This window comes from Benincasa hispida, chromosome 6 (genome assembly GCF_009727055.1).
Source record: "Benincasa hispida cultivar B227 chromosome 6, ASM972705v1, whole genome shotgun sequence".
NCBI lineage: Eukaryota > Viridiplantae > Streptophyta > Magnoliopsida > Cucurbitales > Cucurbitaceae > Benincasa > Benincasa hispida.
Genome location: NC_052354.1, coordinates 18,921,420 through 18,945,012, shown reverse-complemented (window position 1 = coordinate 18,945,012; position 23,593 = coordinate 18,921,420). Strand labels below are relative to the sequence as shown.

The 23,593-nt window shown below is 35.2% G+C and overlaps 1 protein-coding gene across 3 annotated transcripts; it reads left to right on the top strand.

Annotated features, from left to right (window-relative positions):
• Positions 1–11,241: 11,241 nt before the first annotated feature.
• Positions 11,242–23,169, top strand: LOC120079614 (DExH-box ATP-dependent RNA helicase DExH15 chloroplastic). Of its 3 annotated transcripts, XR_005482287.1 has the most exons (11): positions 11,242–11,820; positions 11,919–12,094; positions 12,180–12,293; positions 13,552–13,660; positions 13,741–13,827; positions 15,110–15,228; positions 16,065–16,245; positions 16,350–18,593; positions 18,731–18,856; positions 22,296–22,364; positions 22,469–23,169. XR_005482287.1 is itself a non-coding variant. In XM_039033860.1 (9 exons), exons 1-8 carry the CDS (start codon positions 11,308–11,310, stop codon positions 18,576–18,578), a joined length of 3,528 nt encoding a protein of 1,175 aa, XP_038889788.1. In that variant the 5' UTR covers positions 11,242–11,307; the 3' UTR covers positions 18,579–18,593; positions 18,731–19,032. The 3 variants fall into 3 exon arrangements, 1 of the variants encoding a protein (XP_038889788.1); XR_005482286.1 differs by lacking the exon at positions 22,469–23,169 and having other exon boundaries at positions 22,296–22,370; XM_039033860.1 differs by lacking the exons at positions 22,296–22,364; positions 22,469–23,169 and having other exon boundaries at positions 18,731–19,032.
• The last annotated feature ends 424 nt before the right edge of the window (positions 23,170–23,593 follow it).

The window sequence follows — 23,593 nt, the reverse complement described above, 5'->3', positions numbered from 1 at the left end:
TCCTTCAAGTCCCACATTGGTTAGATAAGAAGATGCTCATAGATACATTTTTATATAATTTCAATTTATTGAAAGTATAAAGTCCTTGTTTTATTGAGCCTATCTAGAATCATGGAAAGAGAAATTGAAAATTGAACGATTTAGTAAAACTTCTTAAAGGAAAAAAAGCCTTAATAGCATTAGTATAATACATTAAATGGATGTAAAAAATTCATTTCTCAATGGTGACCTAGCTTCCAAATAATTGTGTAATTAGAACTTTAATGGTACACTAGTAAATATCCATTGATACATGTGTTTACTCAAAGTTGTTTGAGCTAATTGTGTGATTAGATGTTTGTACGCTGATAATATGCTTATTTTTGGACAAACGTAGATGTAACCAATAATACCAAGTTGTTATCCTGTCACATTTTGAAATGAATTATATAAAGGAGAGCCGACATAATACTTGATGTTAAGCTTAGAAAAATTGAGAACGGATTTTATTTGGATCAATCACACTACATTGGAAAACTATTAAAGAGATTTGATAGTCATGATGATGCTCCTGTAAGAACACCTTATGATGCTAGTATGAGCCTTAAGAAAAATAAAAGAGATAATGTTTCTCAATCTGAAAATGCAAAGATTATAGGAAGTGTTATGTTTTTTATGAATTATAATAGAGCTATTATTGCATATGTTGTGAGAAGATCGAGTAGATATACACATAATCATTCTTCGTCGTTTATAAAAGTATCTTAATGGTACAGTGGATTATTGTTTGCATTTTAATAATTTTTGCCATATTAGAAGGGTAATGTATGCAAACTGGGTAACTTAGAATGACGAAGTAAGCTTTACTAGTGGATGTGTTCTTATTGGGTAGAGGAGCTATTTCATGGAAATTTGTAAAACAGACTTGTACAGCAAGATTCACCATGGAATCTGAATTTATTGCCCTAGAATTAGCAAGAAAAAATGTTAAGGGCTTAGAAGTCTATTGGAAAATGCATCATTGTGGGGGGTATCAGTATGAGTGGCTTAAAAGTCTATTGGGAGATGTACCATTGTAGGTGGACATTAGTACCAGTCTCTTTGCACTATGATTCACACAATGCCACAGGAATTGTCAAGAATAGTGTGTATGATGGCAATAAGAGGAATATACGCCTTAGGCATGGAGCTATGAAACAATTACTGAAAGAAGGATTATTTCATTGCAAGGTTTGAGAGGAATTTTGTAGATCCTCTCACTAAAGGCCTAACAAGGAGAGTAATTGTAGAATTTTCAATAAGCATGGGACTCAAACCATTATAGTGGTCTATAGCCCTTTATCTAGGTGGTCTATTGCGATAGACTTGATGGTCCATAGCCCTTTATCTGAGTAGTCTATTGTGATAGACTCGTGTTAGTTTCAACGAGCATATAGCGGAAGAAAACAAAATAATTAAGCACTATAATTCATCAGTTTTAGCTTCAAATTAAGCATGTTCTTTAAAATAAAAGAGGGTTTCAACAATATATGTTAAGACTCTATTCAATCCATGAAATCAACTGCAATCTTCTCCTCTTCTGGTCGTGAACCACCACAAGGCCTTCCATACTATCCTTTAAGAACCTTAGATTGAGTTGTGGGACTCAAAATAAGCTGAATCAAGGGAATTTTTTAGGAGAAAATGATTGGTTTTTCACAGATATTGAAGAATTTTTTTTTTTCAACAAAGCTTTGAGCAGAACCACCTTTTGCATGCCCTTAATCTCAGCACAAAGCTGAAATTTTATATCAAGGCATCATGCAATCTAATTGCATCTTCATAATGTTGTGTTTTATGTCCTAAAACTTGTGGTTTGTAAACAATAAAACATTTTGAAAATTCAATAAAGTTGTTATTGAATATATGAATTATTTATTTCATTTTAGAAATAAATCTAAAAAATTAAAAGATCCATGACTATCACATGAGTACTTGAACTTTATGTGGAGACATAAAAGTGGATCAGGTTCGAGTAAATAGTCAAAATGATCTATAGTATATGAATAAGATTGGGTGCCTTATTCTGGTAACACTATAGGATGCAGTCCACTTTGTGGTTGTTACAAAGAATTGTGAAGTGCTACAGATGAAATGATCCTGATTCGTACATGTAATGACATGAGGAGTGTGGGCGTCCTGTGCAATGAGTTTGCACAAGATCGAACCACGTTGTTTACTATTTAAGACTGACTATTTCAAAGTGATGACCTAAGTAATTTAACCTGAATCCTAAGCTAACTCTGAACTCCTGTTTATTCAGGATTATCCTTAGATTTTCATAGACGAAGGTGACTCAACAACGTTGACTCAATAAGCCTACCATTTCAGGGGTAAGACCGGATAGATAGTTGGGGACATAGGGTGCAAAATGAAATTCACTCTTACCCACTTTTAGGGATAGTAGAGAGGTTGTTCCTTTAAGTGTTGACTACAGGTCTTGAGCAAGAGGCCCCACCCTCTCATTGGCCTGAGAGGGACTTGGTTTGATGATCAGATCGCAAACCAATTGTTCATTAGAGGATTAGTGGGACTTAAGGAACAAGAGGTAAACTCGAGGGTAAAACAGCCATTTACTCTAGCCGTTATTACGAAAAACCTGTGAAGGGTTAACTTACTAATCATGCTTATATCGAGTGGACATAATATATCTACAGTGAGGGGAGTGCAACTTTGGGCTTTAATGGAGTGACCCAATAGTTAACGAATGGGAGTTAATTCGGTGTAAAGAGTTTAGTCAATTAATCTCGGATCGTTGGAGCCCATGATCTGTAGGTCCACGAGGTCCCCTACTAGCTCACAAATGGATTAGCCTTAGAATAGCATGATAAGTTAATTTGAAACGTTCGAATTAGAATTAAGGAAATTAGTAATTATATGTGATATAATCACGCGTTTAATTTTGGAATTAAACAAAATTAGAAAATTAATTAATATTTAAATATGATTTATATATTAAATTCATGAATAGGAATTCATGATGGTGAAATTAGTGTTAAATTAATTTAATATTTGATATTAAATTAATTAAATTATTTAATTAATTATTAATTATTAAATTTATTAAAAAATTAATTTTGAATTAATTTTTGTAAAATTAAATATAATTTCAGTTTTAATTATTGAATTAAAAACTGAGATTAAGTTTTAGTTTGAAAATTTTCAAATTAAAAGAAAAAAGAAGAAATTTGGAAATGGAAAAGTTGGAATTTTCCACTTCCATTTCCAACTAGCTCAATCACTCTTCCATTTTAAATTCTCAATCAAATTCATAGTGGGAGGTGTAATACATGCATGATTTCTCTTTGTATAAATGTCATGCAATATATACTTCATTTTTTGAGTGGAATTGAGGCATGCAAACTCAGAAATTAGGCTGAGATTTGAAGTTGGAAGAATGGTTATTCCAAGTGAAAAACCAGAAACCTCCTCTCCATTGTTCCTTCAATTCAAGCTTATTTTGAGTTTCACAACTCAATCCAAGGTACCAAGAGAATAGTAGGGAAGATCTTGTGGTGGTTCACAAGCTGATTTGAAGAAGATTTGCAGTTGAGGATCGTGATTAAAGTGTTTATTCAAATATATAACTTGAAACCCTCTTGTTAGTTTATGAGCATGCTTGATTTAAAGCCAAAATTAATGAATTAGAATGCTTAATGATTCGTTTTCTTTTCGCTGCATGTTTTTAACTCTAACACATAAGCCAGCTCCTACTTAGGAGAATTTGGTGGAGTTAAGTGGGATTATGACTCAATTTAGAAAAACCCACTAAATGGGTTTTTTCCAATTTTCAATTCAATTTAAAATTTTCAAATTCTCAAAAAATTAATTCTTTTTTTAAATGATTTAAAATCAATTATTTGAATTTTCTCTAAAATTCAATTTTAACTTAATTTTCCAAAAATCAAATTAGACAAAATTGATTTTCTAATTTTGAATTTTCACAAAATTCAAATTTTCAATTTTAATTTAATTGAATTAATTAATTAAATAATTCAATTAATTCTATTAATTTAATATCAAATATTAAATTAATTTAACACCAATTCCACAACCATAAATCTCTATTAATGTAATATGATATTTAAATCATATTTAAATATTAACCTATTCTCCAATTTCGTTTAATTCTATAATTAAACGCGTAATTATATCGCATATAATTATTAATTCCCTTAATTCGAAATTAAACGTTTTAAATTAACTCATCACGCTATCCTAAGTTATTCCATTTGTGAGCTATTAGGGGACCTTATGGGCCTATATGTCATGGGCTTCAATGATCCGAGATTAATTGGCTAAACTCTTTAAACCAAATTAACCTCATTCTTTAACTATTGGATCACTCCACTAAAGCCTAGTAGTTGCACTGCCCTCACTGTAGATATATTGTGTCCACTCGATATAACAATGATTAGTAAATTAACACTTCACAGGTTGTTCATAATAACGACTGGGTCAAATAGTTGTTTTACCCATGAGATTACCTCTTGTTCCTTAAGACTCACTAATCCTCTAGTGAACAGAGGGTAGGGCCCCTTGTTCAAGACCAAGAGTCAGCACTTAAGGGAACAACCTCTCTACTAACCCTAAAAGCAGATAGGAGTGAATTCCATCTTACACCCTATGTCTCTAGCTATCTACCCGGTCTTACCCTAGAAATGGGAGGCTTATTGAGCCAGTGCTTGTCACACCCCGCCCCATATCACCCTCTTAGCCTAGAGAAGGGCGTGACTGCAGCAGTTATCAACCCTTAGGCTGACACTTACTGCCTAAAAACTCTTGCGGAATAACTTTGATACCAAATACAAATTATATGCAACGGGATGACTATAGGCCCACAATTTATTAACTTAGAAACTTAATATGTTTAGAGTATTTACAACATTAGATTTACAAGTTCCAAAACCCACAAACCCTAGTCCCTATATGAACAATAGTAACATGTGTATAATATTAACTGTAATCACCTAGCAAACCGTTACAAGTCTTTTCGTCCTTTAGTGGCAGAGCAGATAATGAACTATCTTTAGAGGATTTGACCGCTACCTGTGGGGGGAAAAACAAAACATTTGAAAACGGGGTGAGTTTACGCCCAGTGAGTGACCGAAAAAACATAGTAAATTCTCATGCATAATTTCAGAAGATAGTTTTATCTGAAATATAGTTTAATGCAGCATAAACAATTTCCAAGCGTAATGTATATAAAACTGTTTTAAACATAAAACAGTAAAATCATTTCTCAAATCAAAGTACTGTATAACTGGTAAAATAATCCCAACACCAACTACTAATCCAAAGAGAACCCTTTTGCTCAATCTCTAACTTTATTCACCTGTGGCCACATTAGGTAGTACTGCTCAAATACCTTCTCCTTGTACTTCAGTATCGAGCTATTAGGATACCTTCTCCAACGTACTTCAGTATCCCATTGGCTTGGTACCTTCTCAAACGTACTTCAGTACCAATAGATACCTTCTCCTTGTACTTCAGTATCTAGTTGGGTGGATGTCTTCTCCTTGTACTTCGGCATCGCATTCTACCAAAATTATTTATAAACAACTTTCTCTTTAAAGCATGTACAGTATAACACATATACAACATGGCTTTAAAGATGGTAAACACATGCTGGATAAAATCAATACATATACATATGTAAATAGTTTTTCAACAATATGCATGCGTTTCAAATCATAATTCAGATCTTGCTTGGAAATCACTTTATAAAAGTAGTAGGCATGAGAATTATTTTCGCAAACATGCTTTCTGTAAAACGTTTGTAATCAAAACAGTTTAAAAACGTTTTAGTTCAAAAACATTTTAGTCAGTCACCTCGAACTCTTAGGAAATTTTCACTCTAGTAGCTCATCGGGTCCCATTTTCACCCTAGAATCCATATTCATATTTCAACTTAGATTACTCATAGTTCAAACCTTATGTGAAAATACTTTCTTCTAAAAACTTATTCTAAAATGTCTTAGGAATCTTACCCTAAACTTTCAGCTCAGAATTCCTCGTGGTTTGGCCGGAATCTCAAAAATCTTCAAGGACTGGCCTAGACTGATCTAATGTTTGACCCTTCTATATTCTTCTCAACCTCCAGCCTAGTTCCTTAGCGTTTTCCTCCAACAACTCTACTCTGAAAACTAGACTTTCAGAGCTTTCAGATGGCTTTGGAATCATTCCAAACGCACGAGTAGATTGAAAGATCTCCTCGTCCAAAATTGACACATTCCTCTAAACCCTCACTGCCCTCTACTTCCTCTAGCGAAATTTATGATTTTTGTGTGATTTGAAAATGAAATCCAAACTCCCTATTTATAGGCATTCAAATTGCTCGTGGGATTGACAACACCTACTTGGCTGCATGACCAAATCTTTAATCCTCCCTTTATCAATGTAAGCTGACTTCACCTTGGTTCAATGTTGTTCTTCCCAAACGCATCCAACACAATTTCTTAAGGTTTAAGAATTTCTCTTAATCGGCACCTAAATTTTAGTTGACGTTTGCCCTTACGTCTTCAAGCTTTGTTTGTATTCAAATTAGGGTTTTTAAATGCATAATCCACCCAACGCGTCAAAATCATCGCCCAGAAGCTTGCTCGTTCGTTCAATGCATAGGCGAGACGTTCGAATGCAGCACCAGACAAGGCGTGGCTGACGCACAGGCGCCTCTCGCTCTCTCCCACTGTCTCGCTGGTCTTGTCTCTCCACTCTCGCTCTCTCCCACTTTCTCGCTCTCTCCAACTTTCTAGCTCAAAATCTTGCTCTCTCTACTCTCGCTCTCTCCAACTTTCTCGCTGGTCTCGCTACCTCCCATCTTCTATCCAATCTCGCTCTCTCCCATTTCCTCTCCAATCTCGCTAGTCTCAATCTCAATGATCTCGCTGATCTCACTCTCAACGATCTTGCTCTTAGCTACTGCGAATCGTTTGTCTCCGTGCAACTTCTACACGTTTTTTCCAGATTTTTCCCAAAATAATTTTCCATATTTTTCTCAGTTCTTCAATCCTTTCTTCAGCCATAACGCATTTCACATAACTTTTCTATACTTAGCCGAAATTCCCCAAACTCAATTTTCATATTTTTCTTTTTCAAATTCCCATTCCTTCTTCACCATTTCACACTAACTTTCTCATCAACCTACTTATTATACAAATTTCATTACAATTTCACCAATTAAAACTCAACTTATTTATACAAAATTTAAATAGAGACACACAATTAAGTGGAAAATTAAGACAATTTAAATAAGAAAACACACTTAAGTGTAAAATTGGGATTCGGGGTTCATAGTGCTATTGAATCAACCCTCACCCATGCAAATCTAAGGATAATCCCAAAAAAACAAGAGTTCATAGTTAGCTCAGGATTAAGGTTAAGTTACCTAGGTCATTGCTTTGAAATAGTCAGTCTTAAACAGTAAACAATGTTTATAAAGTAAGAATGACTTATTTCTTGGTCCGATCTTATGCAAACTCATTGCACAGGACACCCCTACTCCTCATGTCACCACATGAACGAATCAGGATCACTTTGTTTGTAGCACTTTATAATAAATTGTAACAACTACAGAGTGGGTCACATCCGATAGTTTTACCAGAATAAGAAACCTAACCTTATTCATATACTATAAATCATTTTGACTATTTACTTCAACCTAATCCACTCTTATTTATCCACATAAAGTTCAAGTACTCATGTAATAGCCATAAATCTTTTAGTTTATTGGATTTATTTCTAAAACGAAAAAAACAATTCATGTACTTAATAACAACTTTATTGAATCAAACTTCAATAACAATTTTGTTGATTTAGAAAATAAGTTTATGATTTACAAACCACGAGTTTGAGGACATAAAACCCAACAACTTGATGATCCATAGCTAGAGATGTCCAATTTTCCTATGGGGATGGGCCCCGCGGGGATTCCCCGATTAGGCCAGGAATGGGGGAGGGGGTGGGGAAAAAATCCCCATGAGCTAAACAAGGACCCGCCCCCAACCCCAGCCTCGGCCCTGCCCCATTCCCCATCCCCGTCCCGATTAGCTTTTACATATTTATTTAGTATAGTTATTTAATGTTATGTTATATAAATATTACATTTAAATCTCAAATTTGATTATTTATTGGGAAAGATAATGAATTTGTTTAAATTTAGATTAAATATATGAATAATTTGATTCATATTTATTTCTTTCTATTAAAAAATTAATTAGCTTTTTTAGGATAAAATTTGAGTAATTTATCTTTAAATTCAAATTATCATTTAAAACTAACCATAATAAACAATTTAGTGATAAAGTTAATTATTTAATTAAAATTTGCTCACATTAATGATTTAAATTAATTGGCTTTTTACAAAAAAAAAAAAAGGTAACGGGAAAAAATTCCCCACGGGGAACCCAATCCCCGCAAATTCCCCGTGGGAAATCCCCACCTCGATCCCCATGGGGAATTTCACGGGGATGGAGAATGAAATGGGGAAGGGGACGGGGATGGGGAATGACATCCTCAGCTCCGCCCCGCCCCGTGGACATCTCTATCCATAACCTTTCATTTGGGTGGTCCTAGTAAAAACTTGATGGACAGAACTAAAACCTTTAAAAATACCATAGCCCTTCCTTTGGGTGGTCTTGGTATAGACTTGATAGATAATTGTAAAATTTTCATAGCTTAGTTTTTGAGTGGTTTGTCTTTGACAGACTTAATGGAGTTGCTCCTGGTATAGACTAGATGTGAAGTCTTCATAGCTTAGTTTTGAGTGGTCTATTACGATAGATTTGATGAAATAATTAACGTGATTGTGAAAGTGTGGGTGCCTTCCATGGAAAATTTTAAGGGTCTTTTTCTAGAGCTTTCACGTTGACTTGAGGTTCTATGTGCATGGTCTTAAAAAGCACGCTTTTATCACATAATCGATGAAAATTTAAGGAGTAAAACTTGTTGTGGGATCAACCATAGTTATTGAAAGTTCAAGAGGTAACTCGCTCTCTCTAATCAAGTTGTTGCCCCATTTCACTATGCATCAAATCAAATCGAAAGATATTGATGTTTAAGTTTATTCTCCTATCTTTACTCAGATAAATTATTTATTATTTTTTTAAATTTTTAGTCATTCGTAGAGGGTTATTGGGAATGATAGTCAATTAGTCATTTCCTAGAATGACTTGTAATAAAATTAGCCAAAGACTTCTAAATGTATTCTCATAATTAATTTAAATTCGAAAACGATTTTATGTATTTAAATTATATATGAAACGTTTTCTACATTTAATTTAGAAAAACGTTTTTGTTGGATTCTTATAAAATGGTTGTTTTGGTCCACAAGAGTGAAATTTGAGTTTGCATGATATTTCTCTCTACTAAAAATGATTCAATTATGAGCAAAGTTTCCACTTGATTTCAGTCCTTCTTTGACAAGTGCACGCTTGAGAATGGCATTGTGTTAACCTTGGGGAGTAACCGACTTCTGGCGATTTAGCACCGAGGTTGCACCAATTTTGCTTTCAAAGCAGTGGATCTTTCATAGCACAATAATGATTAAGATCCGAAATTGACGACGATTAACAGACAACAATGGTTATAATTGAACTGAACCAACATGAAGAAGGGTGGTTTAGTCCAAAAACTAAAATCGATACACTTCTGGTTTTCTCGATTCAATGATGTTAAAAAACGAGAATCTCGGTTCGGTCCATGGTTTGGCCCAAAACTGGACCAAATTGAATCGTGCACACCCCTACCTCAAACAAATTACCATTTTTAAGCCTCCCCTCCAATGGATCCATCCACTTCCAATCATGAGAGCTTGCTCTAAATCCCAAGGCACGTCCGATTCATCTTGACCTATTGACCTTAGGTTTCTTTTTCTTTAGGTGAAGATTTTTTGGGAAATTTGTACGGATGACCCATTTTCTAAAAAAAATGTCAATTGACCCTTTGCTGACATCATCGTCATACTAGATTACATAAATGCCCTCACTTCTTTGTCTTCTTACCCTTCTACTCGTGTCGATTGTGTCTCAAAATGATCGGTAATGGGGATAGGGTAGGTCATTATGGGGTTTAGAAATCCTGTGAACCTATGATTTTTTTTGTTTTTTTGATTTTTGATGCATTCTGAGGTTGAAGACGAGTAGAAAGAGAGAATGTGAGTGAGATAAGTGAGAGTGAAATCGGCGAGAGCGACACTAGAGAGAGCGAGACTCACGAGAGCGATAGCGGAGAGAGTGAGACAATGTCTAAAGAAAATCTTTCTCTTCGAAAGGGAGAGAGAGCGAGAGAGAGAGAAAGGGAGAGAGAGCGAGAGATTCATGTAATGGGTGTGTGGGACGAGAGATTCATGTAATGGGCAAGAGATTCATGTGTTTTGAGCTCTGTTTTAATTGTTATAGAAAAATTTGATGTATGTTATTGTTTGGAGCAATTTATTAAACTATTTTGCCTCTGCTTGCTGCAATTTGTAATCCCGTTACACATTGTTACATTTAGAATGTAGAAGTTTGGATTTCTAAGTGCCAATTTATTTATCGAGAAATTCAATGTATAAACTTGTTTTATTTGTTATTTCCTTTTATTCAGCTTATAAATTCAATGGATTTCTAAGAGAGCGAGAGAGAGAAAAAAATAGTTAACAAAATGTTTATCTCTCGCTCTCTCTCTTTCTCTCTCTCATTCTCTCTCATTCTCTCTCTCACTCTCTCTCTTTCTCTCTTTCTCTTTCGCTTTCTCTCCCTTTCCAAGAGAAAGTCTCGCTAGTCTCGCTCTCTCTGATATTGCTCTCGCGAGTCTCGCTCTCTCTAGTGTCGCTCTCGCTGGTGTCGCTCTTGCCGATTTCACTCTCACTTATCTCACTCACATTCTCTCTTTCTACTCGTCTTCAACCTCATAACACATTGAAAACAAAACAAAAAATCATAGATTCACAATATTTCTAAACCCCAGAACGACCCACTCTATCCCTATTACTGATCAGTTTAAGACACAACCGACACAAGTAAAAGGGTAAGAAGATAAAGATGTGAGGGTATTTATATAATCTGGTATGACGATGATGTCTATAGAAAGTCAATTGACATTGTTTTTGAAAAATGGATGATTTGATATTTTGGGTAAAAAAAGTGAATCATCTTACAAATTTCCGAGATTTTTGCCGTATTTAAACCTTTACACTGAAAATGAACTATCTATGAAAAAGGATTGTATTTAAAGCTTTAATATTTTATCCTTGCGAAAAAAGAAAATCTAAATTATCGAAAGAAGTAGCTAAAGCCGAAGTCTGGAGTCATGGCGTCTCCCGCCATTAACGTTTACTCCATCTCTCCCCAACATCTCTGGCCGCCGTTATCTCATCCTCTCCCGTCGTTCATATGTCCTCACTATTCTTCACCTCCGATTCAGGTCTCCAGGTTTTGCCGCCATAAACCTGTCGCCTTTTACTCTACCTATCCACTTCGATTTCGACCTTCTTTCCCATCTCCGAGGTCCATTCTCTCTCAAAAATCCCAACTCTCCGATGTCGACGAAGACGAGGATGAAGATGAGGATGAAGATGAGGATGAAGATGACGACGACGACGTTGCAGCCGAGGAGTACGACAGCGATGCATTGGGAGGATTCGAGCAGAGCTACGATGAAGTGGAATTGTCGATGGAAGCTACAGAAATCTCCAGTGCGCCCGAGGAGTTCAAATGGCAGAAAGTCGAAAAGCTTCTCGGAGAAGTTAGAGAGTTTGGAGAAGGAATTATCGATGTCGATGAGCTTGCTTCAGTTTATAATTTCCGCATCGACAAGTTTCAGGTAAATTCTACATTTATTTGTAATTTGAAAAATGTTATGACATATCTTCGCGTAGACTTTACCGACTGTACTCTTGAAATTTTATCATCCTTCGTTAGCGGCTAGCCATACAAGCATTCTTGAGAGGATCATCGGTGGTGGTATCGGCACCTACCAGCAGTGGCAAGACTTTGATTGCGGAGGCTGCGGCCGTCGCCACAGTAGCCAGGAAGAGACGATTGTTTTACACGACTCCACTGAAAGCATTGTCGAATCAGAAGTTTCGCGAGTTTCGGTAAACAATTTCAGCATTTTTGCTACTTATTGCAGTTTTTACATCGATTAGTTTCTGTTAAATCAATATCCTTCTATTGTTTCAGTGAGACGTTTGGAGACAGCAACGTTGGGCTTTTAACGGGAGATTCTGCAGTTAATAAAGATGCACCGGTTTTAATCATGACTACAGAAATTTTGCGCAACATGTTGTATCAGAGGTAAGATATCAACGTGTTCTAGTTACGATTGCAAGTTATGCACGAACTTGTCAACGACCTCCAATCAAGTGGCAAAAGCCTAGCATGGGGTTCCGTCAAAGTAGCTCATTTTATCTACGATTTGTTTCCTTTCTTCTTCTTTTAAAATCGCATGGAGAATTTCTTTTAATTACTTATTTTCATGTCAGAAAAGAAGAAAAAAACTAGCCTGAAAAAAGCAGCCCACGACAGCAAAACCAAAGCAGTTACTGGAAGTGACTCCAATTAGTTAGAACTGAAAATTACAGGAAAATTTTGTAGAGTCTAAGGAGGTATTGAAGTGAGACATGCTCTAAACCTCCTTTTTAGATCCCTTTTGTACCTTGAAGATTCTTTTATATTTCTGTAGTATAATGTTCCAGATAATGATAACACCGTCTACCAGTACCAGGGAAGTTCTCTATCACAAAAGGAGGGATGCATGTCCCTTAATGATGTCCCAACAACCTCCGCTAGGTGCCAAACTGACAACAGATCCCATGCAATGTTGTTGAGGTGAGCCCAGGTGCTCACATATGGCGAGAAGCAAGGCGAGGTGTCAACGCCTCGGAGGTATACAAGGCAAGTGGCTTCGATAGGGCGCTTGCCTCATTGTGCCATCTTTCGCCATTTTGTGTCATCACCTACAATGGAAGCTAGCGCCTATTAGAATCACCTTAGTGTTGAATATCTTTCGTGAGACAAATCCTCCTCAAAAATCTTCACTGGAAAGTGGCATCTTCAATGATTTTAAAAACTTGTAGATCCTATCAAGGTACACAAAGGACTCTGTTTACTAGGATATAAGAAAATAGTCTCTTCAACAAATTGTAGGTGTGTAATAAGTTAATAACAATTTTGTCCCTTCTCACAACCAACCCTTCGTCTAAACTAAATCTCTATCCGTGCTTCTAAAAATAAGTCTACAAAGAATGTCTACCTCCACCACATAAAAAAAAAAGCAGACGAAGGAATTCCGTGCTTCCCTCTAGCAGCCAGAATCCTGCCACTAGGCTTATATATACCACAATGGAAAAACAATTTATGACACAATTACAAATTTGTGCTCTCTATTCAATGTCAAAGCCTTTTTCTATAACATTTTATCTAAGAAGTCCCAATCTCTATGGTCCCAAGCCCATTTTAACTAGATCATAATAATTAATAAATAACCTAAAATATTCACTTACTGAATGCGGAAAGTTTTTTTTTTAAAAAATTATTATTTAATTTATTGCAGTGTTGGAATGGCCTCATCTGCAAGTGGACTGTTTCATGTGGATGTGATTGTTTTGGATGAAGTTCATTACCTCAGTGATATTTCTCGGGGCACAGTGTGGGAAGAGATTGTAAGTTTTTGTTACTGGGGATTCTTGTTTGGTCTAACTTAGTAACGCTTGTTCTATTAATCAGATAGTGAATATTTCAGGTTATTTATTGCCCAAAAGAAGTGCAGCTTATTTGTCTCTCTGCAACAGTTGCAAATCCAGATGAGCTGGCTGGCTGGATTGGTCAGGTAGTGTTTTCTATAAGCACCTGAGCCTGTAAAACAACCACAATTGGTGTCTCGTCTTATTAATTTGTATTTATATATCATTATTGTTTTGGCACCTATCTTGGATATCATGTTCAATAGTTGACCTTTTGGATTTCTTCCTTCTAATACAAGGGTCACAGAACTGGAACATCCCTACATTTTTCTCGATCTCCTCATTTTGTGTCACCTCTTCCATGAAAGAAAAGAGATCCTTTGGAAGAATTGTGCTCGGCCTTTTCTATGGTCGATTTGGATGGAACGAAATATATATATATATATATAAGCCTGTAAAACAACCATGATTGGTGTCTCTTTTTATTAATTTGTATTTATATATCATTATTGTTTTGGCACCTGTCTTGGAAATCGTGTTCAATAGTTGACCTTTTGGATTTCTTCCTTCTAATACGAGGGTCATAGAATTGGAACATCCCTACATTTTTCTTAATCTCCTCATTTTGGCTCACCTCTTCCATGAAAGCAAAGAGATCCTTTGGATGAATCTTGTTCGGCCTTTTCTATGGTCATCTTGGATGGAATGAAAACAATAAATTTATACCCTTAAACTTTAGAAATTGTATCAATTGAAACCTCAAACTAATAATTGGATAAATTGAAACCATATACTTTCATAGGTTGATCAATTTAAACCATATGTTAGTGATTTATATCTATTTTCACTTGATTTCATTTATAATCAGATCATGATCACCTAAATAAAATTATTCTTATCCAAATATCCCTCCAGAGTAGCAAAAAGAATTGTTATTTCAAAATAAATTGAAAAAATTGAAAGATGAGTAATTGAAAATCACTCACATTTAATGTAAAACCACTACTATTTATTTCATTCCTTGTATTTCTCTCTAGTTTACACTAATTCTTGCATTTAAAGAAGTTTTAATCACATGTGAAAGTTATTCATTTACGGTTTAATTTAGGGTTTAAATTGATATGATTCTTAGTTTGAGGTTTTAATTGATACAACCTCCAAAATTTAGTGTTTAAATTGAATGTTTTCCATCATAAAAGTACAATCTATACCTACTTAAAATAGTTCAATGGTATGCATATCTATGTTCTGAATATCACATTTGTTTCCTTTTCCTTTTCTGCTGCTTGTTATTCTTGTTTCTTTTCATGTTTCTTGACGATTGCCAGGAGTTTTTTTTTTTCTTTTTTAATTTTTTTAATGTTAAATTTGTTGAAAGTATGTATGCTGTGAATGTTAATCACTTTTTCTTTCTTTTCACTTCTTAAGATTCATGGGAAAACTGAGTTAGTAACATCATCGAAGCGTCCAGTACCATTGACTTGGCATTTCTCTACAAAGACCTCTTTACTTCCTCTCCTTGATGAGAAAGGAGCGCGCATGAATAGGTATTGTTTAATTTCTGTAAAACTTATTGGCATAAATTTGATATTATTTAGCTTAGTGTGGCTTCTTGTTGTGCTATGATAAAAAGATTAACGTTTTTGTGAAGCCTTTATTTATAGGGTTTGATTTTAAAGTAAGTCTCATATTTGTAGTTTCTTTTCCTTATAAAAAAATGTTTGTAGTTATTTTCCTTCTTTGAGAGATCTATTTAGTATCTGAGAAAGTTGTAGCATGGCCTGCTGGTAAATAATAATAATAAAAGACTAAGAGGGAATAGTCATTTTCCATCTAATTTAATGTTCTATGAGTTGCCATAGAAAACAAATATTGTACGGCCAAGCAGTTTTCCCGTAAAAATAGTTGAGTGCGTGCTTCCAAACACTTGCAGATATCAAAAAATAAAAGTTAAAGTTTAGTTTCTTCGCTAAAATAAAAAAAGTAGTAGCTAACAAGTATAAAAAATAATAAAAAATACACATGCAATGATGTAGTAACAATCACTATTTGCTTGCAGCTGATATGTTAATCATATTTAGTATTACTCCTGCCTCCTTTATTCAACTTCATGGTGGAATTCTGGAATAACTTTAAAACTTCATATTTTTTTGGAACAGGCTTTGTGTGTTTATCGTAAATTTTGTTTTTGGTTGGTCCGTTAGTATTATATAACATGTTAATGATAGCTATCTATAACTTCTACTGTAGTTCTTAGTTCTATCAGTGAAATTTTTTTGTTTCCCTTGTGTATTGTGTGCGCGTGTATGAATGGGCCATTTGAAATAATTTACCAGTATACGCTATCTTTTTTCATCTTTTCCCTCTTTCCAAATTGGAGCAGGAAGCTGTCGCTCAATTATCTTCAGCTTCATGCTTCAGGAGCTAAATTGTATAAGGATGATGGATCAAGAAGAAGAAACCCAAAAAGGCGTGGGAATGAGATCAGCTATGACAATATTAGCAGCATGTCTAGACAAGCTACACTTTCAAAGAATGACATAAACTCAATCCGCCGTTCAAATGTATTTGGTGAACCAGCCTCTCTATCTCCCTTCAACTTCTGCAATATTATTATGCTAAACTCAATCAAAGATTGTTTTAACAGGTTGCTTTATTATCATTCCAGGTTCCTCAGGTGATTGATACATTGTGGCAACTTAAGTCAAAAGATATGCTGCCTGCAGTTTGGTTTATATTTAGCAGGAAAGGATGTGATGCTGCTGTTCAGTACATTGAAGGCAGCAACCTCTTAGATGATTGTGAGAGGAGTGAAGTCGAACTTGCATTGAGGAAATTCCGTATTCAATTTCCAGATGCTGTCCGGGAATCAGCAGTGAAAGGACTTCTCCAAGGAGTTGCTGCACATCATGCTGGCTGTCTGCCTCTGTGGAAGTCATTCATTGAAGAGTTGTTTCAGAGGGGACTTGTGAAGGTTGTCTTCGCAACAGAAACATTAGCTGCTGGAATCAACATGCCAGCTAGGACAGCAGTTATTGCATCCCTGAGCAAAAGAAGCAATAATGGTCGTACCCAGTTAAGCCCAAATGAACTGCTTCAAATGGCAGGGCGTGCTGGACGTCGAGGCATTGATAAAAAAGGTCATGTTGTGCTTCTTCAAACTCCATATGAAGGTGCTGAAGAGTGCTGCAAGCTCCTGTTTGCTGGCATTGAACCACTTGTTTCTCAGTTCACAGCTTCATATGGAATGGTACTGAATCTTCTCGCTGGTGCAAAGGTTACTCATACAAGCGAAATGGATGAGACGAAAGCTTTCCAAGCTGGGCGAACACTAGAAGAAGCTAGGAAGTTGGTTGAGCAAAGTTTTGGAAACTATGTTGGGAGCAACGTCATGCTTGCAGCAAAGGAAGAGCTTGTTAAAATAGAAAAAGAGATTGAAATGCTCAACTTAGAAATAACTGATGAAGCTATTGATAGAAAAAGCAGGAAGTTCTTGTCAGATGTGGCATATAACGAGATAGCACAGCTGCAGGAGGAACTACGATCAGAGAAACGTCACAGGACGGAACTGCGAAAAGAGATGGAAGCACAAAGAGTTTTTGCCCTCAATTCTCTGTTACGAAATTTAGGAGATGGACAGTTACCCTTTTTGTGTTTGCAATACAAAGATTCTGAAGGAGTCCAACATTCAATTCCTGCAGTTCTCCTTGGAAACATGGACTCATCAAAACTTGTTAACATGTTTCCTGCTGATAATTCTTTGAATGGTACAGAATCTAATCTTGGTATCAACCTGGAGCCAGGTGCTGAATCATCTTATTATGTGGCTCTAGGTTCAGATAATTCTTGGTATCTATTTACTGAGAAATGGATCAAAACTGTTTATAAAACTGGATTTCCTAATGTTGCTTTAACCAAAGGCGATGCTTTACCTCGGGAGATTATGAGGAGTCTTCTTGATAAAGAGGGAATGAAATGGGAGAAGCTTGCTGATTCTGAGCTTGGCAGTTTAGCATGTATGGAAGGATCTCTGGAAACATGGTCATGGAGTTTAAACGTGCCAGTTCTGAATAGTCTTTCCGAAAATGACGAACTCTTGCAAATGTCTCAGTCGTACATGGAATCTTTAGAAAGGTACAAGGAGCAAAGAAATAAGGTTGCACGATTGAAGAAAAAGATCGGTAGAACAGAAGGATTCAGAGAGTACAAGAAGATTTTAGATATGGCCAGTATTATAGAGGACAAGATTAGGCAATTGAAGACTAGATATAAACGGCTAAGTAATCGAATTCAGCAAATCGAACCATCAGGATGGAAGGAGTTTTTGCAGATCAGCAATGTGATACATGAAATCAGAGCACTGGATATAAATACTCATGTAATGTTTCCACTTGGAGAAACTGCAGCCGCTATCCGAGGTGAAAATGAGCTGTGGATTGCCATGGTTCTAAGAAACAAATTCTTAGTACAGCTAAAGCCTACAGAGCTTGCTGGTGTTTGTGCAAGTTTAGTTTCTGAGGGCATCAAAGTGCGCCCCGGAAGAAATAACAGTTACATATTCGAACCATCAAGAACGGTAATCAATATGATCAATTTCCTAGAAGAGCAGAGAAATTCTCTTGAAGAGTTTCAAGAAAAGCATGGAGTGAACATATCATGCTGTTTGGACAGCCAATTTTCAGGAATGGTTGAGGCTTGGGCCTCTGGTTTGACTTGGAGAGAAATGATGATGGATTGTGCAATGGATGAGGGAGATCTGGCACGCCTCTTGCGACGAACAATCGACTTGTTGGCTCAAATTCCAAAATTGCCTGATATTGATCCATCTTTGCAAAGCAATGCATCAACTGCTTCTAATGTCATGAATCGTCCACCCATAAGCGAATTGGCTGGATAACCTTGTCTGAAAACGGTAAGCTTAACTTCTTTGACACCAAAATATTGTAGGTTCATGATCAAGTGGGTTATCCTGTAAGATTAATCAAGCTGTGCGTAATCTAGCCTAGACATTTACGTATGGTTTGTTTCTAATAACTTTTCCCTGTATAGATGAATCTGTCTATTCTTCCTGCTGCATTTTGGCAAGCCAAATTAACAGTGATGGGACATGTTCTTACGAGGTCGTTTAGCTGTTGGCTCAAAGTGAGCAAAGCACATCTAAGAAGCTGCTTTAAGGTGCGAATACCTCGTTTGTATTCGATTTCTTGTCACTTGAAAAAATCATTTGTAAAATGATAGCATAGTATTAATAGATATTTTGAACCAATTTTTTCTAGTTAAATTACGATTTGCCATATATATATATATATATATATTTTATAGGAAATCGAATCAACGAGTTTTGGAATTAACTTGTGTTTTATCTATTAAATTTAAGTTAATACTCGGATTGATAACTTACTGTGAAGTTAAACTTTTGCTTATTACTCATAGGTTATATTTTTAATTTTATTTTTGATTTTTTTGCAGTTATTTAATTAAAATTCCTACGTTTGAAACTACTTTTTTTTTTTTAATTGAAATAACTCATTCTATGAAGACAGTGATCTGATTACTCAAGTCAAGGAATAAATGACTAATAGATCAAGGGTTCAATTCATGTTGGTCATCTATTTAGGAATTAATTTTCTATGAGATTCTTTGACACCAAAATGTTGTAGGGTTAGACGGGTTGTCCTGTGAGATTAATCGAGGTACACATCAATTGGTTTAGACATTTATGGATATCAAAAAGAAAAAAAAAACATTAAACTTTTTTTTCCTTCGACACAGTGGTAAGAAAGCAAGGAGCATTCAATTTACAAGAGATGACAACTAACCAAAAAAAGAGAGAGAGAGAGAGAGAGAGAGAGAGAGAGAGAGAGAGAGATTGAGTATTAATTAGATGTCCATTGATACTCATTCTCTCCATAGGCCTCACTTCTACTTGATTCGATCGATGTAGTTTTGAGACTCCAACTATCAATTCTAATTTTAGAATTTTAAACTTGTTGGTTACTCCATTGTAACTCTATAAATATAGATTGTGTAAAGTTTTGGAAAGACAACCCTAAGAATTCAGAATAAGAATTGCTCTATACTTTACTAGATAAACATCTCTTTTGTGTTGTTATTCTTGTTAGTGTTCTTTTTTTTACATGTTATTAGCAAAAAATTTTACTCTTTTTGTTGAGCTAATCGTAAGGTTTGTTTTATACTCATTATTTGTGACAAATGTCTTTTATATGTTTTATATACAGTGTATATGTATAATATACCTAAAATATATAATATGTATTGAACGTTGATGACATATAGTTTATATATGATTTATAAACGACCAACATGTTAATTGTTATTTTACATGCTATGATCTGTAAGTATTATTTGTTCGTGATGATACTATGTTTATATAAATCTTTTCTTTCAAGACCGTTTGAATTAACTTTAATTGTTTATGATTAATCTAATTTTACATTTTGGGCTTGATATATATATATAAATATTTCAAATGCTCCTATTTTATTTCCTTGTTCTCATGAATTGTTTGATAGATTTAAGGCGTTACGTCGAAATTTTATTTTATGTGCTAATGTTACTGTTAACTAAGTTTCTTTCAATGAATTGTTTAGTTATCTTTTTTATATTTTCGAGTTATTTATTGGCAAAGTTTGAAAAATGTATATGATGTGTTTTGATATATGCAATGGTTAAATGCTCTATGATGTCTTCAAGAATGAATTGTTTTGCCTAATTAAATCCAAGTATAAATCTAACTAGGCGCTTGGTGAGTCCAAGGTCGAATACAGGGATTGCTTGCTATTGATCTGATGACACTATATTTTTTTTTTTTATCTTGATGCTAATTTGTTGTTAAATAAAGACGATAGTTTATGTTCCTAAGTGTTGAAATGAAAGATGATGAATGCGTTGGAAATTACAATCGTAACGGAAGAAGCTTATGCAATGCGAGGGAGTTTTCCAAGAGATGAATTAGGGTTGAGGCACATAATCACTAACATTCCCTAAGTAAATGCACAAACCAAGCGTTCAAACAAATTGCTTGCAAATCATAACTACACTTCTCATTGTATTTAGCCACATTGTTCTATTTTTAGGATGCATGCGATGAGCTTTTAATGTAAGAGATATTTCTTTATTTGTAAAGGTAATCTCTTCTTAGACAAATAGCTTACAAAGCATTCATAAAACATGTTGAACACATGATCAGACTTTACTTAGTTTATGTTAGTTGCAATGAGTCTTAACCCATATAGAAATTAGTTACTCATGGATAAAGATGAAGAGATAGATGAATAATAAAATGTGAATACATTCATATTGATCAAATGAGTTTTTCAATATTTTACACAAAATGAACAACTGTAGTAAAAAGAAGATATCGAGATAGAGATAGAAAGTCAAGTCATAGGTGACTATTTCTTGCTCTTTCCGGCTCTCTAAACAACTGCTTCTTGAGGATTGTGTTGAAGATGATAGCTTCCCTTATGCTCCAAGAGAGCTCTTTCACTCAAGGTTTTATGAAGGCCCAAAAGAAATATGTGAAGTAAAGATTTTTGCAGAGTTTTTCCAACGTTTCCTTACTCTCTTTTGCACGAAAATCTTGTGGGATATTTATAGGTGTCACGAGGTAACTTTTCCATTTCTCACTAATCATTATTCTGACGACATGCATTAAATTCCATACCTTGACGCACCATCTACTTCATGTCAGAAGTTCATTGGTTCTGTCGTGAACCTTTCTTGTTAGCTACCAACTTGGTCTTTGATTTGACTTTCACCGCCTATGCGTCATGTCATCTTCCCTTTCTTCTATTGCATGAGTTTGTGCGTCTCCAGCTATGCGGTGTTAATGTTGGTGTTAGAAATTTTCTCCACGATGAACTGTTGATCACGTGACAGGATTTCTGCATTGCAAAAAGCACACTTTTATAACTTTTAAGGGTTACGAAATGTTGTACACATGCAATCACATAATATAATGCAATCATGACTTTCTTACCAATTATGTCGCATTGTCCATGATTTTTTTTAATTGTTTTAGACAAAAGAGGCAAAATAACTTGTATTTCTACAAGTAATCAGTGTACTAGTAATTAATCTTCCAATTTTGATTAGATTCACTTGAAGTTTCATAAATCAATAAATGCCCGTTTTGAAAATGAAGCGCATGAAGCTGCATGATTTTATATCAATGATTGCTCCGTTTAATTATAACACAAGTGATTGCATGATTTTTAGTCAATAAATGATTGATTTTTAATCATGAGTACAAACTAATCTGATCGCTTGTGCCCATCTGTAAGAAAGCTCCCAATACAATACTACACTTAATTTGGAAGTGCAAACTATATCAAGAGCTGTGAAGACACTTCTTTAATCCTAATGTCTCTAATGTTTCATCAAGGAATACTGGATGCAAAGTTAAATAACTTGAATTCTGCTTGTTCTTCCTTTGGGGATGCCTTCAAGAGGTTGTGACAATCTTATGGAAGGCCAAAGTCCCTCCCAAGGCTACCATTTTCTGTTGGAAAATTATTCATGACATCTTTTCAACCAAAACCAATCTTGTTAAGAAAGGTGTCATGATTGACCTAATGTGTGCGTTTTGCAGGAATCATATGGAAATTGTAGTCTACCTGATGTGCATTGTCAGGTTTCCAAGGAGATCCTCTTTATCATGGTAGGGCTTCGTGGAATTATCAAGATTATTAGCACCGGATCTATGACCGTATCTCCTCCATGGAATAAGATAAAGTAGTGATCATTGTCTGGAAAATTTGATAGGCAAGGAAAAAGATGTTCCAGATCCCGCTGGTAGATCCTAAGTCCATTTGTGAGTTGATTAGCCAGCATATGCAGAAGAGAAGCAGTATTGTGGTGGGGTCCGATGAGAAAGATACGTTGGTGATCGTCCACATTCACTACTCTTACTGTAGGTTGGCAGCTACCTTAGGAGACATTTTGGAAGGTGAACACTAATGCTACTTGGAGCCTGTTTCTAATGGGGGAGACCTAGGGTGAGTGCTTCGAGATCATCTAGGTCATGTCTGATTTGTGGGATCATAGTTCATTCCTAAATGTGGTGAGGTTAAGACATTTGAAGTGATGATAATTTGTTTGGGCATGGAGAGCATTTACCAAATTCTTCACTCGAACCTCTTGGTTGAATTTGCTTAGAGGTGATCAACTTGCTAAATAACACTTAAGATGATATCACAGAGGTCTCTTAGTTTATCAAGGAGGCAAATACTTGGGGATGTGTTTTGGATGTTATCTCTTTCTTTCATTTTCGTCAATGCCAAAATGTTCTAGCGTATTCTCTTGCGTTTAAAGCTTTAGAGAAGCGTAAGTCTTCCATTCTTGCTATTCTTTACACCGAGTGGTTTTCTATACTTATTTTGTTGGGCTTTATGCCCTAAAACTCGTAGATAGTGAATGTAATTAAATGACCGTCATTAATAAATAATTACTAATATTTTTATCAATGTTATTGATGTTTTATTAATTTTGTCTTATTAATCCTAAAATTCAATAAACTAGCATCCTAGGTTGTCTTTTGAGTCTTGAACTATCATATAGGGATCAATGTTCAAGATACAGCCTAAAGAGTCTATAGTATAGGGATAAAGTGGGTACCTTATCCTGGTAACACTATGGATATAGACCACTTTGTATTTCATCCAAATGCAGTGATCCAACGCGTTCATGTATGAGACACACGAGTGGGGGTATCCTATGCAATGAGTTTGCACAAGATCGAATAGCGAAATAACTAGTAGATGTAACTCCGTTGACTAGTTAGGTTTCTATTTCAATAAGATGACCTACGTAACTTAGTCTTACTTCTGAGTATATTATGAACTCCTGTTCACGAAGGATTGTCCCCTGATTTGTATGGGTAAGAGTGGC

Coding starts and splice junctions, on each gene's coding strand:
- LOC120079614 (XM_039033860.1), top strand. CDS start 11,308: ATGGCGTCTCCCGCCATTAACGTTTACTCCATCTCTCCCCAACATCTC. Junction 11,821..11,918: donor TCCGCATCGACAAGTTTCAG/GTAAATTCTACA, acceptor ATCCTTCGTTAG/CGGCTAGCCATACAAGCATT. Junction 12,294..13,551: donor CGCAACATGTTGTATCAGAG/GTAAGATATCAA, acceptor AATTTATTGCAG/TGTTGGAATGGCCTCATCTG.